A 12,346-nucleotide genomic window follows, 5' to 3' on the forward strand; every position below is an offset into this window, starting at 1 on the left:
GATTTTCCTCAGATGGGGACCATCAGTGACGTGTTTGGGTTTATTCTCCCACGGTGGGGGCAGAGAGGGGCAGTGATTTTTTCCCCTGAGTGACAATGGGACACGCTCAGCACATCGTCTCTCCCATGTCCGTCCTGCAAGCACCACGGGGTGGACGACCCCATCGCCAGAGTGCCCACAGACCCCCTTCGTGGCTTGCGTGGCTGTGTGATGTCAAAGAGCGCGGCCGTGACGTCACGCTCCCATCTGAACGCCGCAGCAGAAGCACTCCCTGTCCCGGCGGGTGGGATCGGGAGCGGTCGGGACAGAACTCCCCGGGGGGGCTGAGGGGCCGGGGGGGACCGCACCGCGGGAGGGGCAGCGCGGGGCGGGCGGTGCTGCTCCAACAGCGTCTGAATGGCATCCGTGTAAATATTGACCGTGGCCATCTTCTGCATTGCTTGCGAGCAGGAGCCGGGATGTGAAACCCGGAGGGACGGGCTTCAGGGGTGCGGGGGGGTGCGGGCCGGGGGCGTGCGGGCGGCACCGGCTATGCTGCAGGGCGCGAGCTGCCTGCGGTTCGGACTGCGCCCTCATTTATAGACCCTGTGAGACGGGACGGGGGGGGGGACGAAGGAGGGGGACGAGAGGAGCGGAGGGAGATGTTTCCCGGTGCGGCTCCGTTAACGGAGGCGTTAATGAGCGGCGCGGGACTGCTCCGCCCGCACCGGCGCCGGCTGCGCCCCGCGGCCCCGACGGGGGCTCTTCCCCGTGGGCAGCTCTACCCCATCGGGTGTCCTCGGCCGGGACCCCCCCGCCGCGCACCGCGGGGACCGCTCCCACCGCCGCCCCGCGCACCGCCTCCTCAGCGCCTCACGGGCGGGGCCGTCGCCCTTCGCGGGGTCCCCCGACCAGCGGTGCTCCCCCGGTCCCGGGAGGGGAGCGGCGGTCCGGCGGTGCGGGCGGCTGCGCGGAGGCTGTGCCTCCCTCGGGCGCTGGCGCTGCGCATTTGGTGGTCGTTAAAAACAATTTGTTTCCCTCCCCCCGACACGTTTGGGGAGGGGGAAGGGGAAAATTGTTCCGGGGGAGGGGAGGGGAAGGGAAAGGGAAAAAAAAAAAAAAAAAAAAAAAAAGGAGGGGGAGAGAGAGAAACGGCACAGAAAGCCGCGCTCCGAACTATTGCGACACGGAGCTCGGATCGCGGCGGAGGCTGCGGCGAGGTGCGGGCGGAGCGGGCCGCGGCCGTGGGAGCGGGCGGGGGGCGGGCGGCCCCCGGGGGTGGGCAGGCGGCGCCCGGGGCTGCCCGGGGCGGTGCGCGCGGCCGCCGGGTGACCGCTGCCGCCTCCCCGCAGCGCAGAGCGGAGCCCCCGCACCTCGGAGCCGGCGGCCAGCCCGACGGCGGCCCCCAGCCCCCCCCCACCATGAACACCATCGTCTTCAGCAAGCTGAGCGGCCAGGTGCTTTTCGAGGAGGACGCCAAGGAGCGGGAGCGGGGCGGCCGGCCCTACGTGGGGGTGGTGGAGGGCCCGCACCACGCCGAGGTGCTGCTCCCCGACAGCCCGTCCATCAAGGAGAGCCTCAGCCTGCGCAACCGGAGGACGGGGTATGCCCCGCGCTCGGCCCCGGCACGGGTTGGGGTCGCTGGTGAGGGGGGAGGTTCGCACGGGCTCCCTTCGCCCCCGCCACGACGTTCCCGGGTCTCCCCCGGTGGCAAATTCTGCCGATGGCTGATGCAGAACCGCCCGAGCTGTCGGAACGCGTCCGTCCGGCGGCGTGCGACCGCCTCCCCCGGCTCGGGCACAACCAGAGCGGGCAGATCCGCGGTCCCCTTCGCTCGGGCGCTGCGCGTAACGAAACCCCCAAACGGAGCCGCGAGGCGCACGGCCGCGTCGCCGGGTGCTGCCCTTTGTTGGACGCGTGGCGGTGCGGGACCTCGGGACCCCCTCGCACCCCTCCGCTGCCGCCGTGCTCGCGGCGCTCGGAGCCGCCGGGGGGAGAAAGGCGTCGCCGGTGTCGGTGCGCTCCCGGAATGGGTATTTAAAGCGGAATAACGGCCCGCGGTCGAGCTCGGGTTTGTTCCGAAGGCACCTGGGGCCGAGCCGCCCGCGGCTGCTCGGCTCGCTGTGGGACAGGTGGAATAGGAGGCGATGGGAGGACCCGGGAGCTCGGCCGGAGCGCAGAGGGTTGAACCGGCGGCCGCCGACCGAACGTTTCGGGTCAGCTTTAGAAACTAAAGGAACGCGGCGAGGAGACACCGAGCGCGAACCGTTCCTAGGAGCTCTTTCTCGCTCCTCATTTCCACCTTAACGATTGCATCAGCTCCCCACGGTAGCGGCGCTGCGGGACGGCAGCGCGGAGCGAGTCCCAGGCAGGCGCTGCTCCCGGCCGAGCGCGGCGGCTCCGGGCTGCGGGGAGTCCCACCCGGCACTGCCCGGCCCGGCCCGGCCCGGCCCCGCGGCGCCCCCTGCTGCCCCCGCGCCCTTCTGCTGCCCCCGGACGCGCTCTCTGCTTTTGGTTTCCGACGCTTTATTTAAAAAGAACAAACACCAAACACCTTCCCCTCCCGCTCCCCCCCCCCCCCCCCTTTTTTTCCCTCTTTCCTCTTTAAAAAAACTCCTTTATTATTTTTTTTCTCTTTATTTCCCATCGGTGGCTGAGTTTCATTTCCCCCTTTTAACCGTTTAACCTTTTTTTTTTCCCCCCCACCATTTTTCCCTTTCGGAAACGCTCCCGCATGAACGCCGCTCACCGCCGCGCTCGGTGCCGCGCGTCTCCCCCCCGGGCGGGGGCTCGGGGCGGCTTCACCGCCGGAGCCGAGAGAGCCGAGCTCGGGCCCCGCTGTGCCCCGTCCCGAAGCATCACCGCAGTCCCGCACCGCCCCAGTACCGAAATCCCCGCGCTCCCCCCGCTCCCCGTCGGCGCATCTCAGGACAGGGTCCCCCCCTCGTTGTCCGCTGCACCCCTGAGCCCCTTTCTCGGCTGCAGGGCTCGGCAGAGCGGCGGCAAGGTCCGGCACAAGCGGCAGGCGCTGCAGGACATGGCGCGGCCGCTCAAGCAGTGGCTCTACAAACACCGCGACAACCCGTATCCCACCAAGACCGAGAAGATCCTGCTGGCCCTGGGCTCCCAGATGACCCTGGTGCAGGTAAGGGACCCCCCATCCGGACGGGAGGGACGGGGACAGCCAATGCTGGGGCCGCAGGTGCGGTCGGGGTCATCGGCGTGGCCGGGGAGAGCTGGGCGCGTCCTTCCCTCTGCCGCCCTCCAGCATCGCCCCGTGCCCGCGTGGACTGTGAAGGCTGAGGGCAGCGAAACCCGAGTTTCCCCTCCTCCCCTGCTGGGAGAAGGAGCCGCGTCCTTTATCTCATCCATAAGTACAACGGAAAGTTTTGCATGGGCTTTAAAAAACTTCAGGGTCCCGCAGAATCAATAACGGGAGATGTCAGCAAACGGCAGGGCTTGTTCAGGAAGCCGTAGGGAGGATTCATTTCCCTTTTGAAAACAGTCTGGAATGGAATGCACCGCACTGCTCCGATAGCAGCCACCTCCTGCCACCCCCAAACCCACACTGCCATGTGGGCATGCAGTGCTCAGCAGCTCATGGAGCGCTTCGGTGCCACACAGTGCAACCAGAGGTAGCTGTGCTCACAGGTACAGCCCCGCTGCCGTAGCAGGTGGGGTGCAATTGGCTGCAGATGTTGGAAAATCTGGTGTCTTCTTTCCCTTTTGCCATCTGGTGCTCTGTGCAGATGGGTGGTGCGATGCTACCAGCCGCTGAGAGATGCTGTCCCGGCTCTGGATGCTGCAGGGATTGATGTATTGTGAATGGTCTCATTCCCATACTGCTGCTGGGTGCATGACATGAAACACGTGTTGGCAGGATGGGTCCTCAGTGCTCTACCCAGTCTGTGATGTGTCACTGTGGGGGACTTGAAGATATCAGAGCGGGAGTGCAGGTGGCAATCCGGAGTCATGGTTCTGAGCTCCTGCAGAAAAGGCAGCACTCCGAGCTCCCATTCTCATAACATTGGTGAAAGGGGACACTTCTACACTTCAGTACCTCATTGTAGAACTACTGCACTACCAAACCACCATTACTTGGACAAAAATAATGTTAATGTCTCAGAAAATGCCAACTATAGCAGGAAGATACAGTTAAAATAACTTCTTCGCTTTGTAAAAACATGCATGTAAGGTTTGCTCAGACTCTTACAAATACTGTTGGATCAGCACTGCCCGCTCAGTGCCACAATTCAATAGGAGCAGTTTATTGAATGACGGCTTTCCGAATATTCCCATAATTCTACATGAAATGTAAAACGTGTGTCCAGAATACGTCTGGAGAATTTCACATTTGTGATGTATTGAGCAGTTCTCTTCTTTCTTTACAAAAGCCACAGAATGAATATACAATGGGAAAGTGTCTGGTGGTGGTTTTTGCAGTACTTCTCAGTAGGTCCCGGTTGGGATGTGCTGTGTCTGTCTGTGTAACAGCACCAAGGGAGCCACGGCCACTGCTCCACGGAGTGCTATGATTTATGTCAGGTGTAGGATGAAATGAGAAAGAGTTACAGAGTGCTGCATTTATCCCTGCTACACCCCCATGGCTCTGCTGGATTTACACCGAAGCTGAATTTGAGCAGTGTATTTCTACAAAATGGAATATTTGAAAGAGTTGTGCGAAGCAGCACATCCATCTTCATTTCCAGAAGCACGCCATCAAAAAGAAGCCCCAGATGTTTCTTCCATCACTTGGGTGCACTGCTTTTTTAATTCGGGAATAGTGTAGCATCTGCACAAGAGGTAAATAAATAGGTCTGGCAGCAGCAGCAATCCCTGAGCCTGGAGGAACAAAACAGCACCCACCCCTCCTTGGCTTTCATGTGCCCAGAGAGTGCCAGGCTGCAGTCCAGATCAGTGTTCTTGTTCATGGAGATCTCAGCCACACTGGATGCATCTGTAACAACTTCCCTGGAGCCCAATCTCATTCAAACGGGGCTGCTATAGCCAAGAGCAGTTTGGGTTTGGGCTTCAGTATCTGTTGGAAAGCTTTGTCTCTCCCCCAGACAGGGTCTCTGGGGATTGCTTTTCTAGTCTAATAACACCAAATGTTACTGGAGAACCAGGAATCCATGTGGTGTCTTCTCTGTGGGTTACACATCTTCATGCTGACCTCGCATCTTACCCTTCCCCCATTTCTGAGCTCTCAAGTTGCAGCTTTCTTCTCCAAAGGGTGCTGCTGAAAATCCCTCCAAGCTTCCACCGAAATGTCACCGAGGCGGTTGGGGACTTTTCCTGTTTTTCACGTTTTCCTTTCACCTTAGGAAAGTTCTTCAGCAGCCGCCTGGGGTGTGGTGTTGGTTGCTGTGGTATCAGTGGTGAGGCTGCAGCCCTTCTTTCCTTTCATCTGACAAAGCTTACTCCAGTACTCACCATATTCCAGTCTGTGCCATCCGCCCAAAAGAACTTTTGCAGGACTGTGGCATGGAGGTAGCTAACCCTTTTGTGAGATAAACAGGTAAACATGCAGCTCCATTTTTTACTGTATCATTAGGACAGAATCAGAATGCCAAATTTTCCACTATTTTATTTTCATTAGTTCTGCTGTCACCCAGTTGGCTCATTTTAAATTAATTTCTCCTCCCTCCCCAGTACTTTGGCTTAGCCCTGTGCTCCCTGGTGCAGCACGACAGAGGGGCTCTCCCACCTTCAGAGGGGAAGTCAGACTCTTTCAGGGAGGTAGGATTTTGCAGCAATCATAAATCATCTTGTTTTCAATAAGTAGTAGCAAAACCCGGTGCACATTCTGGGCTGACTTCTTCCTGAGCAGTCCAACGAGGTCTTCAGGAGTCCTCAAGGCAAATGTTATTGCAGCTTGCAGTCCAACAGTCGAAAGTTTTCTGCTTCCCGAACTGCCAAAGCAGGAAACCAGAAAAGCAATATAAATTGAGAAAGCATTTTATGTTTTACTCCAATTAGATTCTGATTCAGAATCCAATAATTTCTCCTATTAATGTGCTATTAATGTGCTACATTTTCATTTGTATTATTACCGCAGTGCTTGATTTATTTTATTTTAAATTTTGTTTTAGACGTCCTTGTAAAATAAAAAAGAAAAATGGCCATCTATTCCTTCCAGAAAGAAACATGAATAGCCGTATTGTAGAAGAGCAGCTTTCTGCAATACTAGGATTAATAAACGGGTCATGCGCTGCTGTGGATTTAATAGTATTCGGATCCACACAGGCATATCGGGATTATGGGGGGAGGAGCATTGCTCGATTTGTTCCCATTCTGAAACCTCAGCCACTCTTAGGCACTGAAGCAGAACAAATCACAACGGGTCTGAGGAGGCTCTTCAGAAGCAAAGCCAGAGGGTCAATATTTCTTGATGCCGATATAAGTACTTGGTGCTCTCTGGGAACGGCTGAGCTGATGTAAAGTATGAATGCAAGGAAACACTTTCTATTATCATTCTCCCTGTTAGTTTTTTTCTGGTCTTTTCACTTTTGTGGAATAGCTGTATGATCGTCGCTGACGAGAAATGAGTTTGGTCATGCAGTTTTTCAGGATGCTGAGTTCTTGGCAGATTTCAGAGATAAACCTTTTTCTACTATGCCTTGTATATAAATCACTGCAGTTTTGTTGTTTTGTTTCGTTTTTGAGATTTTTGGAGATCCCAGTAATATAAGGTAGGACCTTCATGAAAGATGGCTGGCCATTGAGTGGATTTACCTAACTTTCTTTCATCCTCAACATGCCTTGTTTAATTGCACTTGGAATGAGTTTCTGGAGTGAGTGCTCTCTGCTTTGTGTTTTACCAGAAAGCCTCTCCAGTAAATGCTGACTGAAGGTTATTCCACAATGATCAGATAACTACTACTTCCTCCTCTCATAGCAGAAAACTTGAAATGTGACTCATCTTGTCATGCTGATATGCAGGATGCAACGAGTTGGCACAGGAAGAATGAGCCCAAAATAAACCAAGAGTACCAGGCAAAAATCACTCTCGCTAAATTTAATTGCTCTTATGTATGAGTCACTCTGGTACTATCCTCTCTTCCTTTCCTATGATGAAATATTGATAAAATATTTCAAAGTGTGATGATATGCAGCACAACAAAATCTCTCTCGCGAGATGGTGGGGAGCTGCTGGCTCGGTGAGGTGATGCTGGACTCCAGGCTGGTCTGTTCTTGTCCCATGTCTGGTTTCCAAGCTCCCCTACATCCCGCTGCGGGCAGGTGGCTCATGCTGCAGCTGGGCGGTCTGCAGCGAGTTTGTTCATGGCATCAGAAGGTGGATGGGTGCCAAGCCACCCTTTCTGGTTTACTATAATGATTGCTGTGTCAATATGATGAATATAAACAAGCAGCCTTGGAGGAGAGTGAATGTTACTTACTCTTCGCTGCCAGCTACAGCTTTGGTCTCCTAACCTGTCACTGCAAACTATGTGCTTTGTGGAGCTCTGCACTGATCCAGGGCTCACGGTATTTTCAGTGGAGCCCTGCTTTCTGTAAGTGTGATTTTATGCAAAATCCAAGTGGGAGACTCAAAGTGTCATTGCTGGCTCCTGCGTAGGGCTCTGAGCTGCAGACCTGTTTGTCCTCCAGCAGACAGGACTCCTTTTTCTCTTCATCACCCCAGAAGACATTATCGATACGGAACAATTAGCCTAGCACCTCCATACCACCTAGGCAGCCCCCACAGCAATAGGCAGATGGCAGAAGCAGGGCCAGGCCCAGTTTGAGGCCTGCAGCTCAGCCTCCCAGCAGCAGGGCTGGGTGCTGGCAACACACGTGTCAGCCAGCTCTGCAGGTGACACCAGCTGAATGTGAAATGGTTTTGGGTCACACTGTGACCGCAGCAGCCCCTGGCTTCGTGTTCAGACCTGGCTGTGTGCTGACCGTGTAGGTCTGAGGGACAACACCACGTGTCCATTTGCGGTGTCACACTCTAGAAAATGCTCTGCATCTGGGAGCTAAGAAAATATATAACTTCCCATCTTTAGCAGTCACTGTGCAAGGGATTTGTATCTCTGCTGGTCTTCACCTTTTCCATGACAGAAACAGTTGCAGAAGCTACTTCTCCTTAGAGCAAATGTCTGATTTCTGTGTAACTCAACGTGTGCTGTGGTTGGTGCCGTACTGCCCTGATACCCTCACTGCTCTCTTTGTGTCCCAATACAGAACGAGGAAGAATTTCGGCTTTTGGATAACTAAATGCAGAACAGCTCTTCAGCAGTTTTATTGTAGCCTACATAAATGTCAAATGCAAACTACCTGACATCAGTTATTAATTTTAATTCAGGATGTTAGTAATATATCAAAGATTTGTATGGGAAGTTCAGGTGTTATCCTTAAAAAAGAGAAGATGAATATTTGAGGACACCTTTATTAAGTGTTTGTTAATAGCCTGTTGAGGGTTTGCTGATGTGGGTGAAGGGCAGAAAGGCAGTTTCAGACTCCCGGTGCCCCAGGGTGTTTCCCTCATTTGCTCTTTTCTTAGGACATACATAAAGTTTGTGTACTCTGTGTGGGTTAGATTTGTTTATTCTCATTGTTTTCCAGGGAAGCTAATACATTATTTTTTAAGCAGGTCTCAAACTGGTTTGCCAATGCAAGACGTCGCCTTAAGAACACAGTCAGGCAACCAGACCTCAGCTGGGCTTTGCGAATAAAACTGTACAACAAATACGTCCAAGGAAATGCCGAAAGGCTGAGCGTGAGCAGTGATGACTCGTGCTCTGAAGGTTTGTTGGTGCTTTTTTTTTAATCAATTTTACACCGATCAAAATACATTTAGAAAGTCTCAAATACCACAGGTTAGCTCTGGTTTCTCATAACACTCAGCAGAGCCACCTTTACTTCCTGTGAATTAGGCACCATTTCTGGCTCCCAAATACTGCTGGGAGTAGTTGCAAAACACTTAGAAGATGGGATTGTGTAGGTTATTCAAGGGTTGCATGTTATTTGCCTGCTTTGTGTAGCTTTCCTACTAGAAAAAGAATTGCTAGTCCATTCAATTCTGCAAGGCTATTCTGATTTAAAAGGAAAAAAAGCTTTCATTTCTCAGTTTAAGGAAATGAGAAGTCTCTGGATCATTACTTTTCTAGAAGGAAGGGGTGCACTGATGTCACATAATGAGGAGGATCTTAGTAACTTCCAGAGGGCTTTTTTTACCCTAATGTACACACCACTGTAAATAATACTGTGTGTAGTTTCATAGTACTGTGTTTAGTTTCTGTATTTTGCCCACAAACGTTTGCCTTAAAGATTCACTGGAAATCTCTCCTGCCTGAATTAACAAATGTAGGAATTTTTTAAACAGTAACCCACATTTTTAATAGAACATTGTTACTAGTCATGTATGGTTTTTTTTTTCTGTCCGTTGTGAGGGAAAAAAGCTACAGAATGATGCCAGAGTTGTGTATGTGGATTTTTAGAAGAAGACATTTCGAATTGTGCTCAGTTTCAGTTCTGTTTGTTCCAATTTCAGTTTGTACTCACATTTCTTTGGACGGCACTTTCCTTTGAAAGATTGCTTACAAGACAGCCAAAAGAGTACAGTTTAACCAGATATGCTTGAATATGCCCTAGTATTCAGGAGAAGCTATGATCATAAGAATTAAGTTTATTCATCCATATTTTGAGAAACTTATCATTGGTTTATGGCACTTCTCATTTTTATTTTTTTTTCTTCCTGCCTCACCTTGATTATGAACAAATTAAACCTAGAAACTGTTTTCTACAGTTGATAATGATAGCTGGAGTGTCTGAGAACCCTGGAAACTACACTGAGCAATGTGTGAGCAGAAGAAAATGAAAATCACTTTCTAACACTGAAGTAAAAAATTACTTGTCTAGCTTTAGTTATCTTTATAGCAATTTAAACATGTAGAGAATGCCTTTTGTTAAATATTAGATATGTGCTGTTACTGTATCTTTCTTCCTTTGTTTTCAGATGGAGAAAATCCTCCAAGAAACCATATGAATGAAGGGGGATACAACAAACCAGTTCATCACACTGTGATTAAAACTGAAAGCTCAGTCATAAAAACAGGAGTGAGACCAGAAACAAGTGCCAATGAGGATTACGTGTCACCTCCCAAATACAAAAACAGCTTATTGAATCGTTACCTGAATGACTCATTGAGACATGTCATGGCTACTAACGCAGCTATGATGGAAAAAACAAGGCAAAGGAATCACTCTGGTTCATTTAGTTCCAATGAATTTGAGGAGGAACTGGTGTCTCCATCATCATCAGAGACAGAAGGCAATTTTGTCTACCGGACAGGTAAGGGATTCTTCCTGCATCATTTTTGAGTCAGTTGGCTTTGGTGCTTGTTCTCACCTGGAATGGGTGTTGCCTTGTTGGGCCTTTTATGAGAGCCCATGACTCCTCTCCGTCCACTGGTATAGGAGTGGTAACTCCTGTCCATACCTTTGTTTGAGAGTGGATAACTCTTGTCCAACCCCTCCCATTCCTTGGAGATGTCAGCTTTGCTGTACTGAAGCTCCATGCTTCTTCCTTGGGCAGCAGGGCAGATTTCTGAAGGACGCTCACAGGTCTATTTGCTGGCACTAGGGCAAGCCTAATGAGGGAGACAACTCCTGAGCATTCTGATAGTACGGGAGGACTGGAGGAGAAGTAGAGGGAAGTGCCGTGTAGCCCCAGACACAGGGTAGAGGGCTTTGTGTTTTTCTGGTGGCTGTTTTTGGCCATATGCTCAGTGGGGGAGTGCACATGACTCTTTTTCCTCTACTGTTCATTCTATTCACTGTCCTCAGGGTGCCTTCTCTATCATGTGGCCCTTTGGATCTCTTATGATTACATGAATTCAGAACAATTTCTGCATCACTCTCCGACATAGAGCACTGGAATAAGGGGCCACAGACTTGGCCAATAAAGATCTTGATTTAATGTTTTGGAGAGGTTACATGTAATTTATAACTTTAATCTAATCAATAACAGCATAAAAGAATGATTTATACCATTCACTGTGTTGATGGTCAGGGAATGTAATGTGGCAGTGCCTGGTCCATGCCAGCAGATTGCCATAAATTAGGGCAATGTTGGAACTGCTTAGGTCCCTGCAGGGCAGCAAGTGCTGGAGAGCTCCTCTAAAGCTATGGAGGCCTTCACCAGCATCTCAGGGTTTACACTCATTGCAGCAGCCCGTGAGGTTGGCCATTTCTCAAACATAATTGCTTTGAGGATGGATGGATGGATGCTGCTGCAAGATGCTGGAGGGCTTCGCATTTAACTAGCATAGATGTAGATGCAGTACTTGGCTCCTCATGGCTCCCCTGTCGGCTGGCTGGCCGCCCAGTGCCTCTGCAGCCCCTCAGGTTTGCAGCCTTGGTGTGCTCGTTCTTCCCAAGCATATTTAACATGGTTTGTGTCCCTGTGGGGGAACAGCAGGTTTTCAGAAGGTCTAATGCTGTGGTGGGGGAGGGAGGATGTTGGTACATGTGGATAGTCTGGGGATGATCAAGGGGAAGGGAGGACCCATAGAGGAACGGGATCTCATGGGGAGCAAGAACAGTGCATGCATGATGAATACGTTTCAAAATTAATTCTCTCTGCTCATTTAAGATATTTCTTTTTCAACATACCAAATGCATTTGGTCTGCATTATGGGCACAATGTCTGCCAAGTTTTATTTTTAAGTGAAAAGTTACTCAAGAACAGATGCAGCAGCTCAGATATGTAAACTTCTGTTTTTCTGTACTTTTATACCATAACTTAAAAATGGACAAAGTGACTTTTTAAAAATCGTAATAAATTTGCTACTGGTTGAGTTCTTCTTGCCAAGTTTCTAACTGCACTGTAAAATATGGTCTTCAAAGAGAAGGCTGAGACGGGCACGCTGTGACGGCAGTGAGTTCACAGGCTGGGCTGGGCTGGGCTGACCGAAAAACAGCATTTGTCCATAAAGTTCATATCTGGCGTTCCTGAGACTGCTCTTGAGATGGTATTTAAGTCACTTCTTAAACATCTTTGTTAGTGTTCTGAAGCACCGTGGCCTCTGGTGAGAACACATCAGCAGCTTTCAGGATACAGTGTTATTCTTCTTGCGCTCCCAAAGCAGACAAGCGGTAGCCTGACGACAGAAACAAAAAGGTCCATTATTTGGTGTATCCTGCCCACGTGTGTGTACGCTCAGGAAATAATATGTAAAAACAGGCTTTTGTCAGTTATAAGGCTACAGCCCCTCTGGTGATGTTGTAACATGCAGGAATTGACTACATCGTGACTAAAGGTAGATATATCCATGTTGTCCTGAAACCTATTCAGAAATAGATGAAATTACCCAAATAACTGTTAGATAGGAAGAGATAAATACAGGCATTTTATTTTTTG

At 50.9% G+C, this 12,346-nt stretch overlaps 1 protein-coding gene across 3 annotated transcripts in view; it reads left to right on the top strand.

The window, feature by feature from the left end:
• The first annotated feature begins 1,132 nt into the window (after positions 1-1,132).
• MKX (mohawk homeobox) overlaps positions 1,133-12,346 on the top strand; it is a 43,253-nt gene continuing 32,039 nt past the window's right edge. For 2 of the 3 annotated variants that reach the window (XM_015282064.4, XM_040695886.2), the window contains exons 1-5: positions 1,133-1,199; positions 1,332-1,582; positions 2,965-3,124; positions 8,576-8,729; positions 9,941-10,276. In XM_015282064.4, coding sequence (XP_015137550.3) covers positions 1,401-1,582; positions 2,965-3,124; positions 8,576-8,729; positions 9,941-10,276 — 832 coding nt within the window. In that variant the 5' untranslated portion in view covers positions 1,133-1,199; positions 1,332-1,400. The remainder of the gene's footprint in view (positions 1,200-1,331; positions 1,583-2,964; positions 3,125-8,575; positions 8,730-9,940; positions 10,277-12,346) is intronic. The other variant, XM_046937862.1, reaches the window with a different exon arrangement.

The sequence above is a fragment of the Gallus gallus genome, chromosome 2 (assembly GCF_016699485.2).
Source record: "Gallus gallus isolate bGalGal1 chromosome 2, bGalGal1.mat.broiler.GRCg7b, whole genome shotgun sequence".
Taxonomy (NCBI): domain Eukaryota; kingdom Metazoa; phylum Chordata; class Aves; order Galliformes; family Phasianidae; genus Gallus; species Gallus gallus.